The sequence below is a fragment of the Jaculus jaculus genome, chromosome 2, assembly GCF_020740685.1.
Source record: "Jaculus jaculus isolate mJacJac1 chromosome 2, mJacJac1.mat.Y.cur, whole genome shotgun sequence".
NCBI classification, from domain to species: Eukaryota; Metazoa; Chordata; class Mammalia; order Rodentia; family Dipodidae; genus Jaculus; species Jaculus jaculus.
In genome coordinates, this window is record NC_059103.1 from 138,031,941 (window position 1) to 138,058,658 (window position 26,718).

The 26,718-nt window shown below is 41.2% G+C and overlaps 1 protein-coding gene across 3 annotated transcripts in view; it reads right to left on the bottom strand.

Annotated features, from left to right (window-relative positions):
• Cpa6 (carboxypeptidase A6) overlaps positions 1-26,340 on the bottom strand; it is a 342,345-nt gene extending 316,005 nt beyond the window's left edge. For 2 of the 3 annotated variants that reach the window (XM_045143753.1, XM_004653452.2), the window contains exon 1: positions 26,055-26,340. In XM_045143753.1, the coding sequence (XP_044999688.1) occupies positions 26,055-26,176 (122 nt within the window). In that variant the 5' untranslated portion in view covers positions 26,177-26,340. The remainder of the gene's footprint in view (positions 1-26,054) is intronic. The other variant, XM_045143754.1, reaches the window with a different exon arrangement.
• Positions 26,341-26,718: the final 378 nt, after the last annotated feature.

Sequence of the window (26,718 nt, forward strand, 5' to 3'; positions counted from 1 at the left end):
TTTTTCCTGTTTTTCTTTTTAATATATAATAATGGACTAGCTCCATCTGGGGGAAATATAGATTACAGAGGAATGTATGTAAAAGTGTAATGGATTCTCCCTGCAGTCATTTCAAATGTATTCCCTTACTTTAAATGAAAATCCAAATACAAACTTAATCATACTGTTGTACTGAGACCACTGAAGAATGTCTACTTGAAAATCCATCTTCTTAAACACACATTTCAGCACAGCGTGGGCTGCTTCAGGTGTTATCCTAATCCTACAGGCCTTTAGCCTGCTCCTCTGTTTTAACATCTCTCCAGAGCCTACGTGACACTTGCCATGGCAACCTCTTGGGCTATTTGATGCCTCATTGGAATACCAACAATCTCATTTTCACTCAGGAATATATTCTTTTTAAAGTTTTCAGTCATTAGTTTGGCACTGCCTGTTATAATTTTAAATTTTCTGACTTCTGACTCTTTTTAGTGCATGACTGTCACAATGCTTCTAGAGCAGTTTTGGTCCAAGATATCCCAGAAGGTAAAATTCTTGCCTTAGGTATTTTTTTTCTTTATATTTTAAAATTTATACATGCTTGAAATTATTTTTCTTTGAATATAAAATTTGTTTTTGGCTTTTCTAGTAGAATTAGCACATTGGAAAAAATTGTGGGGGGGGATAACAAAAACTTCTATAATAATGCATGTCATTAAAACCACTTAAGCAACTGGGGAAGATGGTTCAGTTAGCAAAGTGCTCGTCTTGCAAGCATGAGAACCTAAGATCAACCCCTAGATCCCACATAAAGAAGGCTGGGAGTGGCACAACATATTTATAATCCCAATGCTGGGGAGATGGAAGCAAGTGAATCCCTGAGGCTTGCTGGCAGCCAATGTAGCCTGCGTGATAAGTTCTTGAGTAGTGAGAGAGTCTGCCTCAATAGAAACGATGGATGGGGCCTGAAGAGATGACTTAGTGGTTAAGGCACTTGCCTGCCAAGCCTAAGTACCCAAGTTAGACTCTAGATTCCATGATACACCAGATTCATAAGGTGATGCAAGTGCAATGTTGCACATGCCCACTAGGTGGCACATGCATCTGGAGTTCAGTTGCAGTGGCTAGAGGCCCTGGCATAGCAGTTCATGTTCATGTTCTCTCTCTTGCATAAAAAAATAAAGACTTTAAAAATTTTTTAAAGGTGGATGGCACCTGAGAGGAATGGATTCCTGAAGTTGCCCTCTGTCTCAACATGTACACACACATATATGTGTACCTGTACACATGTGAACATGCCTACACACACACACTAAAAACAATGATTTGGAGCTCTTCACCCCAGACACAGCAAATACATCATATAGAAACATTATAGTGAAACCAGATGATGGGTACTACTGTACATTCTGCTTGCTCTTCATTTTTCCTATATCTTGAGCATTAAAAGCTGTTTTTAGACATTTACAATGGGCACAAAGGAATCTACAATGCACTATAACTGACTTTTGGCTTATTGCTGAACATAAATTGCATTCTAGGTTCTGATAGAATAAGTGTGTTGGTGATATACATCTTTTTAATATTTTTATTTATTTATTTCTATATGAGAGAGAGAGAGAAAGAGGCAGAAAGAGAGAGAGAATGAGAATGGGTGCACCAGGGCCTCCAGCCACTGCAAACGAACTCCAGGAGCATGTGCCACCTTGTGCATCTGGCTTATGCGGGTACTAGGGAATCAAGCCTCAAACCTGGGTCTTCAGGCTTCATAGGCAAGCACTTAACCACTAAGCCATCTCTCCAGCCCCCAACATATACTCTAAATCTGCTCACATTTCCGCTAAAAGCTTTTAGAAGAAAACTCAGAAGTGCAATTATAGAGAATATTAATACTGCACATAGCTTATATCTATTCAGTTTATATAAGTTAGTTCTTTGTCCTAGGTGCTTGTCATAGTTGAACTAACTTAATATTAATTCATTTGTTAAAAAAGTTATTTATTTATTAGGGAGAGAAAAACAGGCAGATACAGAGAGAAAGAACGGCATGCTAGGACCTCTAACCACCATAAATGAACTCCAGGTGCATGTGCCACCTTGTGCATACCACTTATGTGTGTACTGGGGAATCAAACCTGGGTCCTTAGACTTCACAGGCAAATGTCTTAACCAGTAAACCATCTCTCCAGCCCTAATTTAATTTTATAGCTAGAGAAACTGAGGTATGATAAGATTAACTACCTTCAAAGCCACGTAAGTAAATAGCAGAAGTAGCACACAGACCCAGGTAGTCTTAGAGCAGAGCTGGTGTTCCTAACCTTTATGCTACATGGGTTTTAGCTACATATGCAAACATGACCCAGGCAGTTTATAAACATGGGTTCTGGAAGAAAAAAGCTACCTAATACACTCTCTGGACATTATAAAAAGCAAGGTTTGGAAAGGTTAAATGACTAATTTAAGAAACGCAGATAACCAGTACTGGATCTAGAGCTGAACAGAGTTGGCTTCATTCGGCAGCCTAATACCATGCTCCTCACGCCCAAGTCCTGTGAGACACAGTGCTGACCTCACCTGGGAACACGTGAAAAATGCGCAGTCTTAGCTTCTGCCCTAGCTCTCCTGAAGTACAATGAATCTACCTTGTTAACGAGAGTCCTCAGAGTTCACTCCAACAAGACGCTCTGTGAAGTTCACAGAGTTTTGGTAATTTAATGAAAAAAACAATCTACATATAAGCTGCTAGAATCTCCACAGCCAGAAAAAAAAAAAAAAATGTCCTCACTATTCAGTGCCACCAGGAAAAATCCGAGGCCCTGCTTCTGAAGAGGACACAGTTTAGCTAGGGAAAATAAATAATTAAACAACCATCATACAAAAAAATGAAAAGTGCCACTGTGGAGCACTCTGCGAGCTCAGGAGGAAGTTAAGTGATGCTGCAAGATAAGTTTTATGTTTGCTCTATCAATCACGAGGCATAGCCAAATAAGTAAATGGATATCCCCATTTAGAGCCTGATAAAATGCATAAAGAATACCAGTGTTCCATATGGTCTAGGCAATGTGAATTACTGCCTGCCTGGTATAAGCCTGTCACCTGCATTGTGCTTAATGGTAATGGCAGGTAGAGAAACTTACAGCACTTAGGATACACTAGTCTCATAGGCTTCAGTTTGGCCACGTATGTGTTGGAATTAGTAGAAATGTTGTAGGTAGACTGACTAACTGGTTCTCTCCTATAATATTTAACACAGAGCACTTCTGTGAGCAGATGTACATGCATTAAGTTCAGGAATGATGAGTCATACCTGTAGTCTCAACACTTGCGGATACTGAGGCAAGAGGATTACCATGAGTTCAAGACCAGTCTAGGCTACTTAGCCAGCCACAGCTACACAGCAAAAACCCTGTCTTTTGTTTTTAAGGCTGTGAGAATAGTTCTTGGTAAAGTTTTTGCCTTGCAAGTACAAAGACTTGAGTTCAGTCCCCAGAACCCAAGGAAAACAGTCTAGGCATAGTGGCATGCACTTGTAATCCTAGCATTTGGGAGGTGGAGATAGCCAGGACCCCGTGGCTCACTGACCAGCCACTATAAGGAGGAACGAGACCCTGTCTCAAAAATTATAGACCTTGTCCTGAGGAATGACACCCAATGATGCACTCTTGTCTCCACACGCGCACTTTTGCACCTGCGCACACACAAATATACCACACACACACACAGACACACAAATGATGTGTTTGTATTGAAAGGTTTTATCAAGCCAATTCTCCTGTCCTTTAATTTAGTTCAGTATTGACATTAACTGGTTAGCACCAGAGCCCATAGATGAACGTGGCTCAGCCAGTCCAATGCACTACACCCCACTTCAGATGGCAATTTAAGTTCAGGCATTAGAACTTCTGATTGACTGCCTATAAATTTGGTGCTCACTACGATCCCCTCTCAACTTCTACTATCTGCTAAGTCACTTCACAGAGTTTGCAGAAGTAGTTCACTCATGTTTACTCACATATAAAAGACATAGGTGAGCAGGCCCACGGAGGGGCACTGGGCCCAGTCAGTGAGAAGAGGCTTGGATTTTCCAGGCTTTCTCTGGGGTGTCACCTTCCCCGCACCTCCACATGTATCCAATCCACAATACTTTCTGAACCATGTGTTTTTGGGAGTTTATAAAGAGCTCATTATGTGGGTATGACTGATTAAATCACTGGCCATTTGTGATGAATTCAACCTTTAGTCCCTCTCCCCCACTTTTCCTCCTCAAGCTTTTCTTGAGGCACCAACTGGCTTTACACAACTTTGGTCTGGACAGTTCTGGATTTTCTTGGTCCACTGCCACAGGAAGCATGCTGAGTACCAATCAGGAGATGCTGAAAGCCTGAGGACTCTGCACCATGCACACAATAGCTCTCTCTTTGAGCCTCTCTCTCTGTCTTTGTACAATTCTTTGTGTTCAAGTTTTTATTGTAAGTCAGCTGATTTCAAAGGAGCTTTACCTATATTTTTCAGGGCCACCATATATCTGTGGTACCTAGAATTAATTTGGGAAACTGAATTGGGGAATTGAGTGCAAGACTTCCAGCAAGCTTTGTTCTTCCTGAATTGAGGCATCTAAAGACTCAGAATAGATGAATTAAGGGTAAAACATAGCTAATAAATTTTTGAGACAGGGGATTTTAGTTTGTAGAAATTAGTCAGAATTGAAGGGGACATTATACTTAAATGAATTGGAAGGGAAGATGAGGACTGGGGATAGGAGGGTGGGTAAGAATCAATAAAAACAAATTGTATTTGAAAATGCCAGGACTGTGGCTGGAGATGGCTCAACAGTTAAAGGCACTTGCTTGCAAAGACTGACAACCTGAGTTCAATTCCTCAGGAACCATATAAAGCCAAATGCACAATGAGGCACATGCATCTGGAGTTTGTTTGCAGTGACAAGAGGACCTGGCATATTCTCTCTCTCTTTTTCTCTATTTCTCAAATAGATTAATTTGAATAAATATTTTTAAATGCCAAAATAAAAAGAATACCCAAAGGTATTGCCTCCCCCCCACCGCTCCAGTGACTGACTGCTACTCTCACAACTCATAACCCACAACCCCATGGGGAATACCAGCAACCCCACTAATGAAGGGTTCTCAGCAGAATGGGAGTAGGAAGGAGGGAAATGATGGTACCAACACATGATATGTCCATACAAAGTATATTCATAATAAAAAATGCCAGAATAAATTATACATAAACCTCTCTATTCCAACTAAAATTTTTATAATTAAAAAAAATTTACTGAGGAGTAGTTTATAATTTCAGATGAATTCACACACACACACACACACACACACACACACACACACACACAATTAGAGGACAGAACAACAATAATAACATGACAAGGAGTACTTTTCTAAATTTTTCAAAAGGTAATGGCTAAAGTCAGGTATGGTATACACACATGTAATCTCTGTGCTCAGGAGGCTGAGCTAGAAGGACTGGGAGTTCATAGACAGTCTGGGATACATAGAAAAACTCCATCTAAAACAAACAAACTCAAAATCCTAACCCTCTGCTATCTTGAACCCAAATATCCCCCTAAAAAAGGCAATGGCTAGTAAACATGTTGACCAATGGGTTCTCTTTTTGGTTGGTGAAAGAGAACAATGGCTTCACCTCAGAGATTGCTTAGAAACATAATACTGTTCAAAGCAATTTTAGAAGCTTGTATGCAGGAAATATCTAAGATCAAATTTGGATAACGGTGTTACCTATAACATATTGCCCAAGGAGAGCAGCGAGGGAATACCATAACTAATTTCACAGAGGCAGCAGCTCAAGGATTCCCACACTCCCCCAAAGCCATCAGGGCAAATGGCCTCATGTCCTCACTGCTCATCATCTATGAAATCTAGACCAGCAAAGCTTCTGAGAGTGTCAAAATTCTATTGCAAAATTTCTTTCTTTCTCTACTTCATACCCTTCCTATCCTCTGTTACCCCATCCCTCCTCCCTCTTCCTTTCCATCCATCCTGATATCTTTTCAAAATTTATTTTTTATTTATTTGAGAGAGAAGAGAGAGAGGGGGGGGAGAGGGTGCACCAGGGCCTCCAGCCAAGGCAAATAAACTCAGATGCATGTGCCACCTTGTGCATCTAGTTTACAAGGGTCCTATAGGATTGAACCTGGGTCTTTAGGCTGTGAAGGCAAGCACCTTAATTGATAAGCCATCTCTCCAGCTCCATCCTGATTTTTATTAAACATGCAAGTACTTTTGAGGGACATGGGAATACTGACATTTAGCACAAGATACACATCTTACTATCAACTTGCTTATCACTTAAGAGGGCAGATAGCACAGCTACACACTGTGATACTGTGAACAGTACGGTGCCTTAGAAATGACATAGAGTACTATGATATCCCAAAGGAAGGAGAAATTGTAGCTGATTGGTGGCATTAAAGTCCTACATGGGTGGAAGAGGGGTTTTTTGAACTGGATTGTAAAAGGTGGTCAGGTATGGACAGGTATACCAAAAACTGTGCTGCACAGACAAAGGCACAAAGGAAGAAGTGAGATGTATGTGATTCTAGGCAATTCACAGAGATGAGTAAAAGGATAGCTAGCTAGCAAAGAACAGCAGAAATAAAAGGTGAATTACAGATACCTCCCCTAATGGAGCTCACGGAGCTGTGGAGTTTGCTCAGTAGGTAACTGCTTACTGCATGAGCATGAGGGCCCAAGTTCTCATAAAATAGCCACGTGTGGAAGTTCACACTGGTAATCCCAGTACTGAGCAAGTGAAGAAACATGGATTGGATCCTTGACATTTGCTGGATAACTTGTCTACGTCAACCTGTGAACTCTGATTGCAGGAGACACCATGTTTCCAAAGCTAACATGGAGATCAATTGACTGAGATACTTGATATCTGCCTTTGACTTCCATATGCACACATGCACATGCACCCACACATACATAGACATGAAAAAAGTGGAAACTCATGTAAATAACTTTAGTGTCTCTTGTAAATGTCTCAGGTAAATAATCTTCGATGTCTGTAGATACTTTATAGTTCTTAAGAACATAGTCTTAATCACAGAGAGCCTATTAAAGTATAGATCACTGGGCAAATAGTGTTCCTGACTTGGAAAGAGATGGCCTATGAATTTTGCATGTCTAAAAAGTTCCCAAGTGGGGCTGATGTTGCTGGCCTGAAATTCATTATTCAAGGTCATGCCACAGAGACTCCCATCTCACCAGCTGTTTCTTAGGCCTAGAAACTGCTGTGTTCAGTCTCATGACTCCAGGTTTCACTGTTTATTCATCTCCTCAACTCTGCTGACATTCTTTATCTCCTTTCTGTACCTTATCTCTCTCCATAGCCTTTATCAGAATTCAATACTATGGCTTATTAATTTTCCATCATCCCATTAAAATTTAAATACCACAAAAGACTTTGCTTTATTCACAAGTACCCAGAGCAGTGCAATTTGGGTGGGGGGATTTAAAATTCCTTTCTTCCTGGGTCTTAAAACAGGGATACTTATGAGACAGGCCTCAGTCAATAGTGCTGACTGGGGTCATTATAGCTTACTATAAGAAAGAAGGACACTGGATGATTCAGGGAAAATGCTGTTGTCCTCCATCTTAAATACATCTTTGCCTTTATTAGTAAAAGGTCTTGGGGCATAGAGCAGGAGAGTGTGCTGATTAATTTTCATTGTCAACATAGCTATGTTTAGAATCACCTAGGAGACACATCTCTAGGTATGTCAATGAGAGTGAGTCTACAGAGGTTTGAGTGAGGAGGGAAGAGCAACACTGAACATCGATGGTATCTTTCAGTGGATTAGGGTTGTATACTTGGTGTGTGTGTGTGTGGGGGGGATAAAAGGGGAAGACTGCTGAGTACCAGCATTCATCTCTCCACTTCCTATCTGCATGTGGATAATTGCCTCACTCTCATACCATCACGCCTTCCCTTCTCTGATACACTACACCCCAAACTGTGAGTCAAAATAAACACTTTCTGCTTTATGTTACTTTTGTTAGGTATTCTGTTCCATCAATGAGAAAAGTAAGTCAGAAGGGTATAGGTACAGAGAAGGGTTGAATTAACTGGAGGGCTTTTAGAATATCTATATGGATAATATACTCTCAGCCAACCAGTTTACTATGGAAAAAGAAAACAACTTATTTTGGGAAGAAAATGAAACCAAAGTAGACTATATTTTTCTCTGACATGCTAAAGTAATTTTCCCATCAGATATTAGATTGATTTTTCTACTCATTATATAGTCAGTTTTCTTTGCTTCCACAGAGCGTGAAAGAGAACTGTGTTTTCTCATATGCAAACTCTTCTCTTCTCTATAAGCCAAAAGCTTATGAACTCACTGCTAAAAAATAAATTCTAACTACTCCAAATAACTAGGTAGTAAGGCATATCACAAGTGCCTCCAACCTCTCATAAGATGCTTGGAAATTTTGATACCAAATGTACTATTACCATATTATCAGACATTCTATGTAGTCATGATAGGATAGGATAAAAGACTCCAGCCATATTTCACAAATCTGTGTCTTTATTACAGTCAAAATCAGAAAAAAAGACCTTAGTAGACATTTAGATCATTCATGCATTAATCTGATGAGATGATGGTATTCTGAAAGGCAGGTGGGTGGGGGGGTGAAAATACTGCCAACAATGTCACACATGCAAATGGAAACAGAGTCTGTAAGTGCAAAAATAGATGAGAGTTCTCATCGGTGCTAAATGTGTGACATACTAGAAGTCTCATATTCTAGCAATTGGTAAACTAAGACTGAAATGTTATTAAAATACAGGATGTCTGTGTTAAGAAACAAAGGCAGAAAAAAAAGCTGACCTAATATACTGGAATATTCAACTGTTCATGCCCTCATCCCTCTCCTTAGACTGCTGAATTAAAGCATTAGCCCCTAGAGACTAGTGGGAAAGAAGCAGCAGTTCAGTGGAGGGGCGATACTGAAAGGGGACAAAGGAATGTGGTGAGAGGGGATTATGATCAGGGTATATAGTGTATATGTACATAGGCTGTCAGTAAAAAGTTAGACATTGCCATTTAGGAAGCAGAGATTCCCACTCTCTCTGCATGACAGTGCCTGGCTCACTAAAGACTTACATAAGGAATGATAGTCAGATGTGCTCACTTGTCACTGTGTGTGGAAGGAGGTTGGGTAGGGGAGGGAGGGCCTAGGGAGATTGCCTAGAAGATAGGTCTGGTTCTCAGAAACTGAAAGAGACAGAGAGGAGATCTGTTATACTGCCTAAAAAGAAGCTATGGCATTTTCCATCTTTTACTTAATTCCCCAGAAAAATAGAATGTAGTACAGATAGTTAGTTTTGTAATAGAATTTGTCCACATAACAGCCTTTCCAATTAATATTAGCACAATTATCTACCCAATACAATATGTTGCATTATATTTTGATTTACAAAGTTTATGTCATATTCTCTAATTCCACAGAAATACAAATTAATGGTTGTACTTTCCTTTCTTCCATTGCTTTTACACTTTCATTCTTTTCTATTTCACTTTGAGATCCCCAGAAATTGCTCTAACACAAATCTCAATTGTGCGCCTTCAATTCCAGGTGGATTTCTCTATTAGTCATGGTCCCAGCAAAAAGAAATCTGCTCAGATGGTTCAATTGAAGATACATTAATAAAGGTACTACTGATAAAGATGGAGTCAGGATAAAAGTAGACCCGATGCTAAAATCCCCAGAGAAAGTAATTGTACACTGGAGGCCAGAGAGAGCTGGCTCTGGGAAGAAGCACACTCTTGAGGCCAGGGAGAGAATGTTCTGGTAAGTATCATATGCTTGAGGGCATGGAGAGATGGCTCTGGGAAGGATCACACTCTTGAGGCCATGGAGAGCTTGCTCTGGAAAGGATCACACTCTTGAGGCCAGGGAGAGAGGGTTCTGGGAAGAATCACATGGCTGAGGCCAGGAAGACATAGCTGTGGGAAGGATCACATGTTTGAAGCCAGAGAGATGGCTGTGGGAAGGATCACATGCTTGAGGCCAGGGAGATCTGGCCCTGAGAATAGGGCTTCTCGGCAGACATTCAGGGTCCAGCTACTGTCAGAACTGTGGCTCTGAAGGCAGGAAGGAGAAGGAAGGAGAGAAAGGAAAGAGATACCTTTACTTTTTTCTGTTCCCTCCATCATTGTCCTGCCCAAGATAGGAGCCAAATACAAGTCAGAAGGCCCATCTCCTGGCACTGAGAAGAGCAAAGCAGACAATAGTCAGGGACTGGGGAGACTGCTGATATTAATCATGTTTGACTTGGTTTGTGACTTCATATGAATATATTTAAGATATATACTCACCCTTCTGTGAAAATGTAATAGAATGAGGAGGGTCTATGGGCTCATGCTACTGATCACCTGAGTGACATGGAATGATCCAGAACAACATCATGGAGTTGGGCCAGGCATGGTGGGGCATGCCTTTAATCCCAGCACTCGGAAGGCAGAGATAGGAGGATCACTGTGAGTTCAAGGCCACCCTGAGACTACATAGTGAATTCCAGGTCTGGGCCAGAGTGAGACTCTACCTCAAAAGATAAAGAAAAAAAGAAAAAATCATGGAGTGGGTTTCATGGTTCTGTTGTAAACGTATCATCTTTACTGTCCACTGGTGATCTTTCTTAGTGTGCCAAGTCTCATTTTAAAATCCAAATCCTGTATCTTTTTATTAGGTCCCACATTCAGTATATCTTCACAGAATCAGGATCTCACTTTTTGCTTTGTAGAGAAAAGAGAGATAGGAAACGTGCCATTTCTGTAGAGATCCCACTCCTCTTGCCAAATGCCTCCTCTTTACCTGTGTTCCCTCACTTCCTTATAACGCCTGGCATAAAGCATGAGCACACTGTTCTTTTCTTAAATGAAATGAAAATAGTAAAGCTCTCATTAAGCTTGAGCTATGACTACCATCCTTATGTCCAACATTTTTTTATGGACAAGATTCTTGAAATTATGGTCTAAATGTTCATACTAATTCTCTCACATTCCATTCAACCTTCAATTTGTTGTGTGCTGATTTTCACTCCCCACTCCACCAAAGGCACGTTTGATGACAGAACAAATGGGTTCCTTCATGGTAAGCCAAAAGATACCACTATACAATAATTGATGTAGCTGACTTCTTTTTGGCATTCTTATTTCTTTAGCTGGCAATTCCTATATTTCTGCCTTTCTAGACATGTCTACCAGTTTCTTCCTTGGCTCTCCACCTTATTTTTTCGCTCTTTTTAGGTTAGGTGTGTTCCCTGGACACTCCACTAGATTTTGAGAAATGTTTGCATGTCAGTTTCTGACTCCAGGTCTCTTCTTGAGCTTCTGTGCCCTCCCATAACCTCATGTGTTTTTTATTTTTATTTTTTGAGGCCAAACCCAACAGACTGGCCTTTTTCTTTATGCAAGAGAGTGAATGAGAAAGAGAGAGAGAGATAGGAAGAGAATTGGGGTGCCAGGGCCTCCAGCCAATTGAACTCCACATGTGTGTGCCAACTAGTGTGCATGTGCAACTTTGCATGCTTGTGTCATGGTGCATCTGGTTTACATGGGACCAGGAGAATTGAATATGAGTCCTTATGCTTTGCTGGCAAGTGCCTTAACCACTTAGCTATCTCTCCAGCCTAGCCTCATGTGTTCTGAATACTTGGTTCCCAGCTGGTGGAAACTTGGCAGGGAGAGCCTGGCTGGAGAAGGAAGGCGTGTCTCAGGGGGTGGACCTTAGGGTTCATTAGTTCAGCACTGAGAATATTTTCACCCATACATATGATAACAGCACAGCTCATGTTATGCTTTCTCTGCCACAATGAAACTTCCCCTTGAGACTGTCAGCTGAAATAAACCTTTTCCTCCAATAAGCTACTTTTGGTCAGGTATTTCATCCCAGCAAATGAAGCTAACTAGAACAAAAATTGGTACCAGGATAGGCTGGAGAGATGGCTTAGTAGTTAATGCACTTACCTGAGAAGCCTAAGGACCCAGATTTGATTCTCTAGGTCCCATGTAAGCCACTTGCACATGGTGGCACCTGCATCTGGAGTTTGTTTGCAGTGGTTAGAGGCCCTGGTGTACCCATTCTTACTCTCTCTCTCTTTCTCTATGTCTCAAATAAATAAATAAATAAAAATAAATATTAAAAAAATTGGTACCAGGAGTGGGACAATTGCTATAATTTGCTTATTTGTTCTTTGGCCTTTTGGAACTGATTTGTGGGAACAGTATAGAAGGGTCAGGACATCTGGAGTAAGAGAAGCCTTACTGTGCTGTGGCAAGAGCTTCATGGAACATCCTGGTGAGATTGAAAGATATAAATACACAGAGAACTGTGGACTATGAAAGCTAAACATATGAGGTTTTAGAGGGGAAAAAGAACTTTGTCACAACTAGGCTAGAAGCAGTTTATGTGAGAAACTGGCTGTTTTGTTCATGTACTAAAAACATGAGCAATATTGAATTTGTAATGGACTTGTGTTTGGCAGAAGGATATAAAAGACAAATATTTGGCACAGGAAAAAAGACACTTTTGGGCCACAAACTGCAGCCTAGTTCATATGATTGAGAGGTTACCACCACTGAAATTGGGCCACCTGTTCTGCATTGGAACAATGGAAGGCATGTTGATTCCCTTAAGGAAGAATGTTGAAGGAGCTATCCTGTTCTTCAAAGTCACCTTATTCCTTCCTGTATTAACAAAGTTTTTAGCCTGCCATATACTGGTTTTGGAAGTATGGAAAATTCAGGAAAGAAATGACCATTGGATTTGCAACTTTTTTCTTTTTGGAGATGGACCCTAGACAATATGGAGCAGGGTCACAGTTCCTGTATAGAAGCCTGAGGCATCATGGTATGGGCCATTAAAATAAACCATGGGTTGCAATGGAGACCCCAGGATTTTGGAGATGCCAGGACTGTGGGATGGTAGCCAAGGAAACTGTTTACTCTAGCTTGGCTGGAACTTCCCAGAAAGCAAGCAGCCAAGGTTATAAGGGAAGAATTTGAAGCTCAGAGATTTCAAGACTGAGATGCCAGACTTACAGTTGCCAGATTTGAGGTTTGCCCTCCTTGTTTTTGATCTCACATTGGACCAATCTTTCCTTATGCTCTACTCCTCTGTTTTGAAATGGACACATTTATTCTATACTATTATGTGTTTTGATTTTAAGAGACTGTCTCAGGGCTGGAGAGATGACTTAGTGGTGGTTCAGGCAGTTGTCTGCAAAGCCTTATGACCTAGGTTTGATTCTCCAGTACCCAAGTAAACCCATATGCACAGTGGCACATGCATCTGGAATTCATTTGTAGTAGATGGAGGCTCTGTCCTGCCCATTCACTCTCTGTGTCTGTCTGTCTTTTATCTCTCCCTGCTTGCAAATAAATAAATAAATATTTTTTTTAAAGAGACTATCTCAGATAAGACTTTGGATTTTTTTGACACTTTGGATTTTTTAGTAGTGTTGAGATGGGTAATATTATAAGTTTTAAAGTTGAACTTACTGAATTTTGTATTATGAGATGATCACGAATCTATGAGGGCCAAAGGTAGAATGTGGTGGTGTCAATGAGATGCCCTATGTGTTTTGAATGCTTGGTTCCCAGCTTGTGGAAATTTGGGAGGTGGGGTGTTGCTGGAGGAAGGAGTTTCTAGTGATTATTAACCCAGCTTCAAGTTCAGTTCTGAGAATACTTCCACCCAGATATGAGATAGCTTCCTGCTCATGTCATGTTTCTCTTGCCATGATGAAGCTTCCCCTTGAGACTGTAAAGTTAAGTAAACCCATTCATCCTGTATGCTGGTTTTAACTGGGTGTTTTATTCCAGCAACAAGAAGCTAAATAATACAGTTTCAAACCCAGGTATCCATGTTGGTGTTTTATGGGTTTGTTAGATTGCATGTATCTGAAAAAGTGCTCCTTTACAGAGTTTTATCTAGTTATCCAACAGCGAGAATGATTTTACATTATTCTCTAGTTCCTCTGTCTTATTACCTAATTGCAGAAATTATGTCTCCTGAATTTTCTAACTGGTTGTCATTGCAACTTTATATTAATATTGTCACTATAATATCCCAATTGTCCTGTAAACAACCATCAGCCTTCAAGCCTTCCCTTCTCAGTGGCTTCAGAGAGATCTTTCTTTAAAAATCTAATTATCCAAATTCCATGCTTAAAATTTGTTCAATATCCCATCACAGTAGGGAAGATGAGAACTGTGTATTATGGGGTACAAAATGTATAATTATTTGCCTACTTCTACATCCTTATTTTTTTCCCTTACTCTCACAAGGAGAAATGCACTCTATTTTATCCAGTTCTTTTAGTTGTTGCACATTTGTGTGTATGCTCATGTGGGTGTTCTATGACTGTGTGTTTGGGGAGTTCAGAGGACAAGCCTCTGTATTATTCCTTAGGTGCCCTCCTGACCTTTAGTTTACCAAGTAGTAGGCTAGACTGGTTAGCCACAGAACTCTAGGGATCTACCCTTCTTCATGTCCTCAGTCTGAGATTATAAGTACATGCCACCACATTTTGCCTTTTTCTTTTTTAAACATGTGTATGTTAAACATGGGTTCAGGGGAATCAACTCAGGCCCTCATATTTACACAGCAAGAACAACTGATCCACCTCACCAGCTCTCTTCCAGTCATTGCCAATGACTCTGACTGTCTAGACTGACCAAGCTCTCACTTGTGTTGTGATGATATATTCTAAGTGTCTGGAAAGTCTTAACCTAATTTTTACTTGTTTGTTTTTCTTTTAATGACTTAGATGAGGCCATGTGCTTTTAGTTCCAGTCATTTAAATAAAAAAGGCAAACTATCTTGTATGTTTATTAATCCATACAAATTCCAAGCAGTTCTTCAAGATTCATTTCACAACTAAGAAGACACTTTTGAACCTCTCTTCACCCTTCACTCTGGATTATGTGGTCTTCTCTTGCACTTGCTTCGCACTAGAAGGTTTCTCTGTGGGTACAGGGATTTTAGGGGAGGAGCTCTTGGCTTGCTTGCTAATGCTGTTCATCATTACACGTGAACTGTACTTTCATCTCTATAGTCCCAGACTAGCAACAGGCAGACACCTTACAAATATTTATACACATGAAATAAAATCTCCCCTCATTAAAGACTTCTTAGCCTTGCCAAATCACGTGATTCATCCCTAGCAACTCCAGGGAACAGTAAAGGGTGAGATGACGTCTAGAGGCTCTGAAGGCTGCCTTGTCAACTGTGAAGATGGCTGTGAACTCTGCTGACCTGGATTTTAGTCCTAACCCGGCCACTAGTTATGCAAATCCTTTTGCCTTTTTGGAATTCCATTCTGTCATGTATGTAACAAGGAGGTTGGGCTATGATTTTTTTTTTTTTTTTGGTCTCCTTCAATTCTGGCATTCTATGACTTAAAGGTAGCATTGTTAGAATAAAAATACACACTTTCAAACAGCTTGAAGTGTAAAAGTTGACAAGTGCCTTGGGAGGGATTGTTAATTGAGAAGCAAGTGGAAGGAAGAAGGGTTGCGGCCACTGGGTGTCAGTGTGACCACTGGAGTCTGCTAGTTAACTCTTAACATGTTATTTAGCCCTGACCTTTGAATAATGACCATATTTCACAGCATCCTTATATTATATTTGAACTACCTACAAAATTCTGTTCCAAAGGAAGAAATGTCTCAACTCTGGTTTTGGCCTTCCCTTTCCAGCTTTCTGCTGGCTGGAACTGAGATAGAATACTCCCTCTGGGGCTAGAGAGATGCTCAGTGGCTAAAGGTGCTTCATTAAGAAGTCTGATGGCCAGGATTTGATTCCCCAATACTCATGTAAAGCCAGATGTGCAAAGTGAGGCATACGTCTAAAGTTTTATAGTAAATATCAGGAGGCCTTGGTTTGCCCTTATACTCTCTCTCTCTATCTCTCTTACTATCTCTCCTTCTCTCCCTCCCTCCTTCCTTTAAAAATAGTCCTTCTGGGCTAGAGATATTGCTCAGTGGCTAAGGCATTTTCCTACAAAGCCAGAGGATCCCAGTTAGACACTCCAGGACCCACATAAGCCATATGCACAAGGTAGTCCATGTATCTGGAGCTTGTTTACAGTGGCTGGAGGTCCTGACATGCCCATTCTCTCTCTCTCTCTTTCTCTTTCTCTATTTCTCTCTCCCTCTCAAATAACTAAAACGTAAATAAAAATATATTTTAAAAAAATAGTCCTTCTTGGGCCACATTTAGGAATTGGGTAGAGCATACCAAGGTGACAGAACATCAGGAGCCTGGATCTTTGACACTGCCAACCCACCAAAGCTGTTCTTGATTTTTTACCTGAGTAGAAATGAATTTATTTATGCCATTGAGATTAGGGGCTATTTTTTATTATCAAAAAATAAGCAATTAGTGCACCTATAAAAACAAAACAATTCAATACTATGCTAGAATACATACTGAAAGAGAATGTTTTACTATTTTTGAAACTATAGAAGAAAGATGACAGTTTTCCTGGAAGAAACTACTTATATTTTTTGTCTTTAATGAAATAATTTCAGGGTATTTATGGTGGTACCAGAGCATTTATCGAAAGCTTGTACACTCTACCTTATTATAAAGAAAGTGATGCCTATAGGCAGAGTGGAAAGATACTGACTTAGCCAGGGAAATTCCAACCCAATAAACTAGTTATCTACTGAGTGATCATAATGAAGGCTCCAAAACTAGTTACCAAAGAGCTGATATTTTTCTTTTCAGTAATTCAATTTATAAAGATAGAAAAACACCAGAAGCATTTGTAGCTTGTACCATGTAAGCTGTGAAGTTATGAAACATTAACATCCTTTGCTGCTTTTCGGGAGATAGAAGTGATTATGCTTAATGGTAGCACACAGAAATAAAACAAAGGATACAATATCAGATTGGGCTGAAAGGAAAAGTGGCTCTGGAACATTTGGAAGACTCAGCTTTCCAGGAGCTTGATGAGCAGACAGAGTGCTGAGCCTCCGGGACAGTGTGCCATGAGTTCAGGTCAGAGGCTAGAGTGGCAGCAGTGTACATCCTTACCAAGCAAAGCATTAGGTCTCAACACAGAGAACATGCTGCAGGAAAGAAAGCTTTTGGTATAGCAAGCTGATAAACAATCAGTTCTTGGGGTGCATAAGAAAAACTAAAAATATTCTACCATTAACGGGGGAGAGAGTGAAATGAACTTCCAGAAGGCATTAAGAGTAACCATTCACGGACTTGTTGGGAAATGGCTCAGAATGAACCTTAGCACTCACCACATGTCCTTTATAACACCCCAGATATACAGCAAGCAGCATGTCCTCCTGTCACTCAGCTGAGAGGACTCCTTCCTGCCACAGGCCTTGTGAATAGGCCTGCCTGCTGGCCTGTCTGCCTACCTGCCTGACAGGCCCTCTGACTTGACTAGAGAGGAGTCTTGGGGACAAGAAGGAGTGATCCAAGAAGGAAAGCAAGGCAATCCAATTACAGAAGCCTTAAAAGTCGGGCAGAGGGATCCAGATCTAATGAAGGTAATAGGTCACCAAAGTTGATCTTTGAGCAAGATAGTAACATAAGTTTTATTTTGGTAAGCCTATCAGTGTGAGAAAGGACTAAAAAAAGCAGGTCAGTTGAGAGAAAAACACTCCAGATTGAGATAAAGAAGGTCAAGAAAAAGATAAATGAGGTACTTTTCACAGGAGTGGAAGAATTACACATAAATTTGTCCTGTGGGAATAAAATAAGAAGGTACTTGAAGAAATGCAAGAAATCTCATTAGGGAAGCCAAGACAGAAGAATAAAGAGGTTAGACTCACACTTTACCATGTTGGCAGGATTCTTAGACTGAAAGATGGCACTGCCCACTACTGTGTCAGAACAGCTGGTGTAAACTGGGTCCCTAGCCACATGGGGAAGTCTTAGAGACTTACAGCCATCCAATCTGTAAAGGTCATTAACCACCAATATAGAAAGTGACCCTCCACTTTATTTGACCAGCGCTGATGTCTTGTACTCTAACCCTAGGTGTCTAAGTGTCAGAACACTCAAAGAAAGACAAAAGAATGAAAAACTTACTGAGTGGCAGAGAGCCACTGGAGAGGTATGGTGGAAACCATGCATGAGCTCCTTGCCATCAAGTCTGCTCTCTTACACATGGTTTTCAGTCTTCCCTTTGATCTAACACTTTAATAGATCACATCCAATCTTTGGGCTTTATAATATTCTAAGGATCAAACCACTTTTTAAAACAGTCTCACTTTCTTTTCTGCATCCCCATATCCTGCTTGCACACATGGCTAAAGAACTTAACGGACAGGTGCTTACAGACAGTACTGTACCAGCCCGATATCCCGTAGTCATGGAGGAAGGAGATATCACCACAACTGATCCTCTGAGAAGGAGAGAAGAACCTGAACTGAACATGAGAGGAGACATCAGCTGCAGTAAGGAAGTGAGAGCCCAGACTATCTTGGCACTCAGATCCCAAACCAGCAGGCTCAAGTCCCAAAAGAATCAGGCCGCGTGCTGGAAATCTGGTTCTTTTTGCACCAACAGCAGAGACAATGCATGGCTAGAGGGTCTGAATGGGTTGGGCCAGAGAGGATTTCAAATCCTCCATCTTGGTGCATTGAGCTCTTATCAATCCTCACATGAGCCTGTCCATCCCTTGCCACACTTATATACTGGGTAGTTAGTTAGCTTAAGTGTTGTTTACTAATCAGCAACTCTCAAGAGGGCATTCATTCTGTTGGTCAGTGTTCTTGACAGGCAATAGGCATTCAAATGATACTCAGTATAGGAATGGAGGCACATGCCCACAATGCCCACAACCACTCTCAAAGGTACTTTTTTTTGTGTGTGTGACAAATTGACGTTCCTTTGTATGCTGTTTTCTTTTTTTAAAAAAATTATTTATTTATTTATTTGAGAGTGACAGACAGAGAGAGAAAGAGGAAGAGAGAGAGGGAGAATGGGCACGCCAGGGCCTCCAGCCACTGCAAATGAACTCCAGACGTGTGGGCCTCCTTGTGCATCTGGCTAACGTGGGTCCTGGGGAATTGAGCCTCAAACCAGGGTCCTTAGGCTTCACAGGCAAGTGCTTAACAGCTAAGCCATCTCTCCAGCCCCCGCTGTTTTCTATTTCTACGAGATCCACCTGCTTTTCTAACAATGATTCACCATTAGTGACTCATCTTTCCCTAGAGAGGGTGACCAGATTAAATTTCCAATTTCACTTTCATAAGCTTTTTTGGTGTCCTATCATTTCCCCAAAGAAGATGAAATCTTCAGTTTTCCTAAATTTACTCCTTTTCTAAATGAGTGTTAGATTGCAAGTTTGTGGAGTCAGGCAGAACTGGGTGGTAATTACAAATATGTCCATGCAGTGACCTTGGTTAATTAGCTTTGAACTTGAGTTACCCAGTCTGTATCTCATTTATCTTAACTGTAAAATGTAAGATACCAACACTACAAGGTTGGTGGGAGAATTATTAATACTCTTGCACATGTTTATATAAGTATTAATAACTATAAGCTACCTTACCACCCTATTTATTAAATACTTACTAAGTGCTATGCTTCCTACTTTGTTGCTTACTGAAGTACCTTTCAGTATTTGCTTTGTTTCACTGCTCACAACAACTTAGTGAATGAAGGACCCAGAAATTGAATGATGCCGTGACAGGCTTCATTAGAGTGCTGCCCTGGTTAGGCCTAAGTTACAAGTTTCAGCTTAAACAAAGAAACAAAGGGGCAGCTAACCTGGCCCCTGTGCAGGACACCTGAGACTTGTCCTTCCTACCTCCCTGCCCGGGCCAATTAAGAGATTTATCCCTCCTACCTCCCTGTCTCGGCCAGTCGAAATATATACAAATGTTATTGCTGCTTGTTTAGCCAATCGCCACAGAGGTTGCTTAGTTACCTAGCCTTGCCTACCAACTTTGCCCACCAAAATACTAAGCCAACCAGAAGAGTACAAGTGCAATTACTGTTTAAATCAACCAATCATGTACCCATCCCCTTCTTCTATGTTCAAGTCCCTATTAAAAACCCTACCCTCCCACTACTCCGGGCTCTTGCACAGAACCTCTGTGTTGGTGAAGTCAAGAGACCGAGCTTAAGCCTGAATTAAAGCTCCTTGTCCTTGCATATGTGTTTGGTTCTCCTTGGTGGTCACTGGGGGTGCCGAGAACTGGGCATAACAGTGAAGAAGATTCTGTTACATTCATTTCCCCAGATGAGGAGACAGGCTCAGAGAGGTGGCAGTCCTTGCCCAAAGTAAGAGAACTACTAAGTATGGAAAATCAAAATAAAAACCCAGTTGTGATGGTTCATTCATTCATTAACCTTCATGTTAACTGGATTTAGAATTATCTAGGAAACAAACCTCTGGTCATGTCTGAGTGTGCTTCCAAGAAGAATTAACTGAAGAAGGAAAGTCCATCTTGAATGTAGGCAACACTATTTCATGGGCTGAATGAAAGGGAGAAAAGCCAGTGGTCCTATGTATTAATTTAATGTGACCTGCCACCATATCTAGCTTTCCATGATGGCCTGTACTCTCATCATATGAGCTGAAAAGCAACCCTTCTTCCCTTATGTTGCTTTGGTCAGGTATTTTGTCACAGCAATGACAGGAAAAACAAACAAACAAACAAAAAAACCTTAATGCAGAAAATTGGTTTCAGGAATGGGGGTGTTGCTAGAATCAACTTGACCATGTGGCACTTAGACCTGTGAAACTGGTTTGTATGAGGAATGTGGAAAGTCTGGAGCTGCTAGGCCAGGAAGAATACTATAATCAGAACTCAATAGCCTATTCTGATGGGAGTTCAGCAAATCAGAATGCCAAGAGGAATGTGAACAGTAGAGGCCTAGCTTATGAGGCTTCAGAGGGGAATAAACATCACACAGAAAAAAAATGGTCTAAAGATCATTGCTGCTATATTGTGGCAAATAATTTGATTGTATTCTGATCATGTTCTGAGAACTTGAATGAGGCTGAATTCAAAAGAAATAGGCTAACTTGTTTGATGGATGAAATCATATGACAAGATAGCATTTGGGCTGGGGACTGGCTACTGCTCACTGCTCTTATTTAAATCCATGTTATAGAAAGCAAAATGATAAGAAAATATATAGTTTTGTGAGGAAAGAAGTATGAGTGAATTTAAAGATGTGATTAATGAGTGTGCAAAGTCTCTGTGATTGTGAGAGAGCTCAGGGCCAGTACTCAGGGAGTTGTGTTCCTGTGAATCAACTTTTTCTTTGCATGCAGTAGAAGAAACAAAGCTCAGGATGGCCAGACACAGCAACTTGAAGGCCAGCAGGGAGCAGTTAGTCTATGCTTACTTGTGGGTTTCAGATCAAGTGAAGAATAATGGGGAGCAAGTTTTATATATGGCTGCATACTCTGACGATGTAGATACAGTAAAAAAAAAATTGCCTTTGAATATGACTTTATTTGAAAATGCAGAGAATAAACTTTATAAATGTAGATTATAGTAATTCTCTTGATTGTAGAACTAGCAGTGTTTTATTCTGAGTATTTTGTATTGTGAACTATTCTTACTAGATTTGAACCAGAATGTCAAATGAACTAAGGATCTATCTTATCTAAGTGTCTTCTAGCTCTTTCTATTTAAAAAACATAGAAGCCATGACCAATATGGCAGTAGTGACCATACTTTATGCCTAGATTTAGGTTTTGAGATATCATTAAGAAACCGTGGCATGTTGGGGAAATAGCAGGTTCTAGGTCTGTGGCACAGGATGGACAAGATGATCCTAGAATATTCGGTCATATCAGATGGCAAAGAAGTGATCAAAAGGGTTGGATCATATCAAAAGGATTAAGTGCCAATAGCAGAGGCTCTCACTAGCTGAATATGGGACACATTGTAGTGCCATCATGGCAGTGACTGCAAGGGCTTGAAATCCAACAGATAACACTGAATACACCGGTGAGTACATGAATATGGGAGCTTAACTTACCCTTGAAGGGAGGAAAGAGAAGTCAATGCCATTTAATAGCAAACATGGGCTGGGGAGATGGCTCAGTGATTAAAGATGCTTGCTTACAAAGCCTGCTGGCCAGGGTTTGAGTCCCCAGTAACCATACAAAGCCAGTGGTGCATGTGTCTGGAGTGCAGCAGCCATAGGAGGAGCTGATTCTTGAAGCAAAGACCCCAAGCACTGGAGGCTACAACTTGTAAAAATTCAAACTCATTTGAAAGGAGAGAACTCTCAAAAGACTTCCCTAGTCCAAAGTAATCATGAAACAAAAAACACTCAACACACAGGGAATTATTTTCCTCAGTGTCAATGTGGAAGGCACACAGGAAACTGTGGTCCATGGGGACCAGGCTACATAGTGAGCTGGCAGGAGAAAGCGACATATCTTCTATGTGGTATTCATTTTGCAGGCATGAAAGATGCAAGTTATTAGGTTGGAGGTGGGGGAGTCAAGGAGACTTCACCAAGGCTCCAGAAAGCCACTCAGGCAAAGCAATGTGTTACAGAGTCGGAGTCTCTGCAATAAGACCCTGATAGGTCATTGGCTAAAGCTGAAAACATGCACCCCAAATTGCAGTGGAGACCCTAGGATGTTGGAAATGCCAGGATGGTGAGAAATTTGCCAAGAAAATCTGTAAATATGGGGTAGAACTGGCCAAGATAGAAATCACATATGCTGTAAGCAGAGAGAGCTGGAGAGACAGACTAAGGTCATTGGAGCCTACTGTCAAACACTATGGACATGTTTAAGAGATTGACTAAATACACTGTATGATGAAAGGAAAATGGCACTTTAGGGGTCAGGGTAGAATGTTATAAGTTAAAATGCTACATGTGTTCGGGTGTGAACTTGACAAGGGGTGGAGTGGTGATGTGTAATCTTCATTATCAATAGGATTCATAACAGGATATAGAATCACCCACCAAATACATCTTTGGACATGTCTGTATGGATTCTACCAGGGAGGTTCAATGAGGAAGGAAAACCCATCCTGAATGTGGATGACATCTTTCCGTGGGCTGGGGACCTGGACTGACTGAGAAAGCTCGCCGAGTGCTGGGTTCCGTTTCGCTCCGCTTCCTCACTGCAGATGAAACAAGACAGACACTGACTGCCATGATGAACTGCATGGTCATCTCCACCTTGAGCCAAGAGAAAGTCCTCTTTCCATTGTTTTCTGTCATGGATTCTATCATAGGAATGAGAAAAGCAACTAATACACCAAGCAATTGCATCTCGGGACCCCTTGTCTTTGGTGTTGCCAGAATTTATTATTTTGGTATTATTTGGTATTATTTTGGTGCCTTTGACCATTTTTTTTTTTTTTTTTACTAATACACACATACTCATTTCCTGTGATGCAGGTCATTGTTATTCTTAATATCACAGTATAGCAAATAACTACATCTGCTTCCAGGAAAACAAGACAAGGGACAAGAGCATGTTTGCTTGTGTGGGAGTGTCATTTACTGAGTGCCCCTTGTTTCTTGCATGAATGTTTGACTTTGCAGTGGTAGCCCCAGAAAGCCCTCCCAAAGACGAGGATCAGGTGAGCAACATTGTAATTGTTACTGTCCTCACTTGGTTTTGTTTCCTTTCTATATCTTCTTAGATCGCCCCTGTAAATGGGTAATTTCATATAGTGATCCAAAATGGATCTTGACACCAGATTTTCCTTATAGTCTCTCTACTCACTATTTTTTCTTGAAACACTTACATTTACCACTTACAAAGCATCTATTAAAAAATTGGCCTATCTGTTACTAGTTCATGTATAAAGTGGACCTGGTCATTAATTGCTTTCAGGAGGCATGCTGGTTATTCCTGAGTGTTTTAATTTTTATTCATGCTAAAGGGTCCTGCAAATAATAAACACATATTATTGGGCCCAGCCAAGACCTAACAAGTATTTTTACAAGAAGCAAGAAACATGGTTGCCCCTAATTATAAACAAGAAAATGCACAAAGAAAACCCATTATTGAGGGATCAAAATGAGGTGGCTTTGAAGGGGCTAAGCCATAGATAATGCTAAATGCTATTCTGTCTTGCCATTAGTTCCTGAGAAACTAAATTTGTAGAAAGTAGTTCCTAAGCAGACAATGCCAGATACTCCCAACTCTGAGGAGCATTCTTCTTTGGTGGTGAGAGAATGACTTATATGTCTCTTCAAGGTTAAGTTAAATTCTTCCATTTTCTATGGTAAACATTTCTTGTTTTAAAGAAGCTTGAGGCTTCTGTGATGATAGACAGGACTCAATTCTTCATCTTCTCAGTTTAATCTTAAAGTTTTTTATTTTCAACATTGAGACATCTGGTAATTTATACATTTGGGACTACTTTATTATATGACAACCAAAGAAAAAAATAGCAATTATTACCTTCAATGCAGAACAACTGAGAAGGCAAGACAGTGTTCTTCAGCAGAGCTTCAGTTGCTAAAACCTATCTGGAAAAGATGCTGTGGCTGGCCTGCCTTCCTCTGCACAGCGGTGCTTGGGGAAGTTGCACACCTGCTCAGCAGGCCTGGTGACTTATGATGGGGGAGCTGCACACACTGAAGTAATTATAGACATGGCCACAGCTGAGCGAAGGAGTGAAGTCTTGTCACATGAGCACATTGAAATTGGTGATATATGTTTATCATATGGTTCTATGTCAGCAAAGGGTCAGAATTAAGTCCTCCATAACCGCAGGCCGTAGATTCATCACTGATCATGGACTTCCCCCAGCCCCCATCTCCAAAGGGCACTGTGACAAATTACAGGATGCAAAGCCTGAGCCTTGTGTTCCCAGGAGACTAGAAAGAAGCCTTCATATGTGAGCTCCCTCCTGCTCTCCCCCCACCACACAAGGGTAGGACAATTTGAGATTGAATTCCCATCTGTAATCCCTGCCTCAATGAACACCTCCACCCGTCTCCTGCATCCTCTCAAACTGAGAACATGTCTGTAAACTCCCCTGTAGCTCCTACATTAGCCAAGTCACTAAAAGCAGTGCCCAGCTCTTTAAGGAGAGAAAAGGAGTCACTATTCTGTATCTCAGGGTCACACAAACCCAACACACCATTTCTAAAAAGAATCAACTTTCTGAGTGTTGAGTGACATGGTAGACTACTTAAGTCTTCACACTGATTCTCCTCCCCTGTCTCAAGCAGCTGAATGAGGGGAACTATTTAAGGTTCTCTAAAGTGCAGGCATGCCACCGTTTCCAGATTCAAAGACTAACCTCCTGCACACTTGAGCCAAGCACATGCTATAGATACCACAGCAAGATTCCGGATAATAACAACTTGCACAGTAAAACTCTGCTCTGTAGCTAGCCCTGAGCCTCCCGAAGAAAGCCATAGCCAAGCCTGCTAATTTATAGATTAGAAAAATCTGATTGTATTTCTCTTTCTGTTTCTCCCTCAGGAATATATCCATAATCTTACAGTTGGCTACTTTATTTTAGCATTTTAAAACGTGTGCTTATTTTGACGAGTTATTTGTACTGCTCAGATTTGAAAATCTAACAACCACTTTGAAGACCAAAAAAAAAAAAAAACCAAACTTTTTTTTTTTTAATCACACTCAGTTCTTAAATTAATCACTCGTGAATTTCAACCTACTGCTCCTGCATATACTTCTAAAGGAGAAGCTTTAATTTTCAGGCCATAATTCACGTGGTACCACAGCATCCTTCACACTGAGCATCAACGGAGGCAAACGCTGTCAATACTGATCATGACACTCCAGAAACAGAATCTCATTCAACACGGGGGTGGAGAACGGGGGCACAACCAGGTTGGCATATAGTGTGAGAAGCCAGACTCTTGCCCACAGTATTTCCTCCGTGAATTGAACCACAGAGTTGTCTGCTGCATGTCCATTTTTAGAGGGTACCAGGGTACCAAGAAAGCCCTCAGATTCCCACGGAGACCACAGCCCAGAAAGTGAGGCGCCCAGAGCAAAAACACCCCTTCACCCTTCACGCACAGCAAAGCCCCTCAGGGCATGAGATTGGCTGTACTTACCCAGCATAGCGGTTGTTATAGAGGTGGCCGTACCCCAATGGCACAGTCTCCAACAAGAGCCAGCACAGGGGCAGGAAAGCAGCCGGCAGGCTCCTGGAACTTGGGCTCCTGTGGAACTTCATAGCCTTGCAATGAGAGGAGTTGCAAGTTGCAGCGGTCACCCCCGGAGGAGGCTGGGGGTGGCTCCGGCAACCCCTGCTCACCACACAAGTTGTCTGGGCGGAGGGTTGGGGGAGGCTAGGGAATGAGCAAAATGTGACCCTTCTTTCAAGCCACAAGGAGAAAAAAAAAAAAAAAAAAAAGTTTAGGCAGCCTGAGCAGGGAAGTTGGTGTTGAGCGTTGGTCTGGAGAGGAAGAGAAGCTGCAGCCCAGCCCAGCCCAGCCCAGGGAGGCTGATTTTTAATCATGCTCTCCTGGAAGGGGCTGGGCCTCTCTGTGGCTGACTCATGCGGGGGGGGGGGGGGGGGGGTTGCTGGGTGCTAATGACTTTGGGTAACCCTTCTCTGGTTTTGGATTTTTGCTTTGCCAGTTTGAGGCCCCTAACGTTTATTTTTTTTCGGACAATCTTCTTTCCTCTACTGTCTTTTCCAGTAGAGGTACCTTTTGCTAATAGCTACCAGCATGTGTGAGGATGGGTACAACACGCAGGCAGAGAACACTCTGG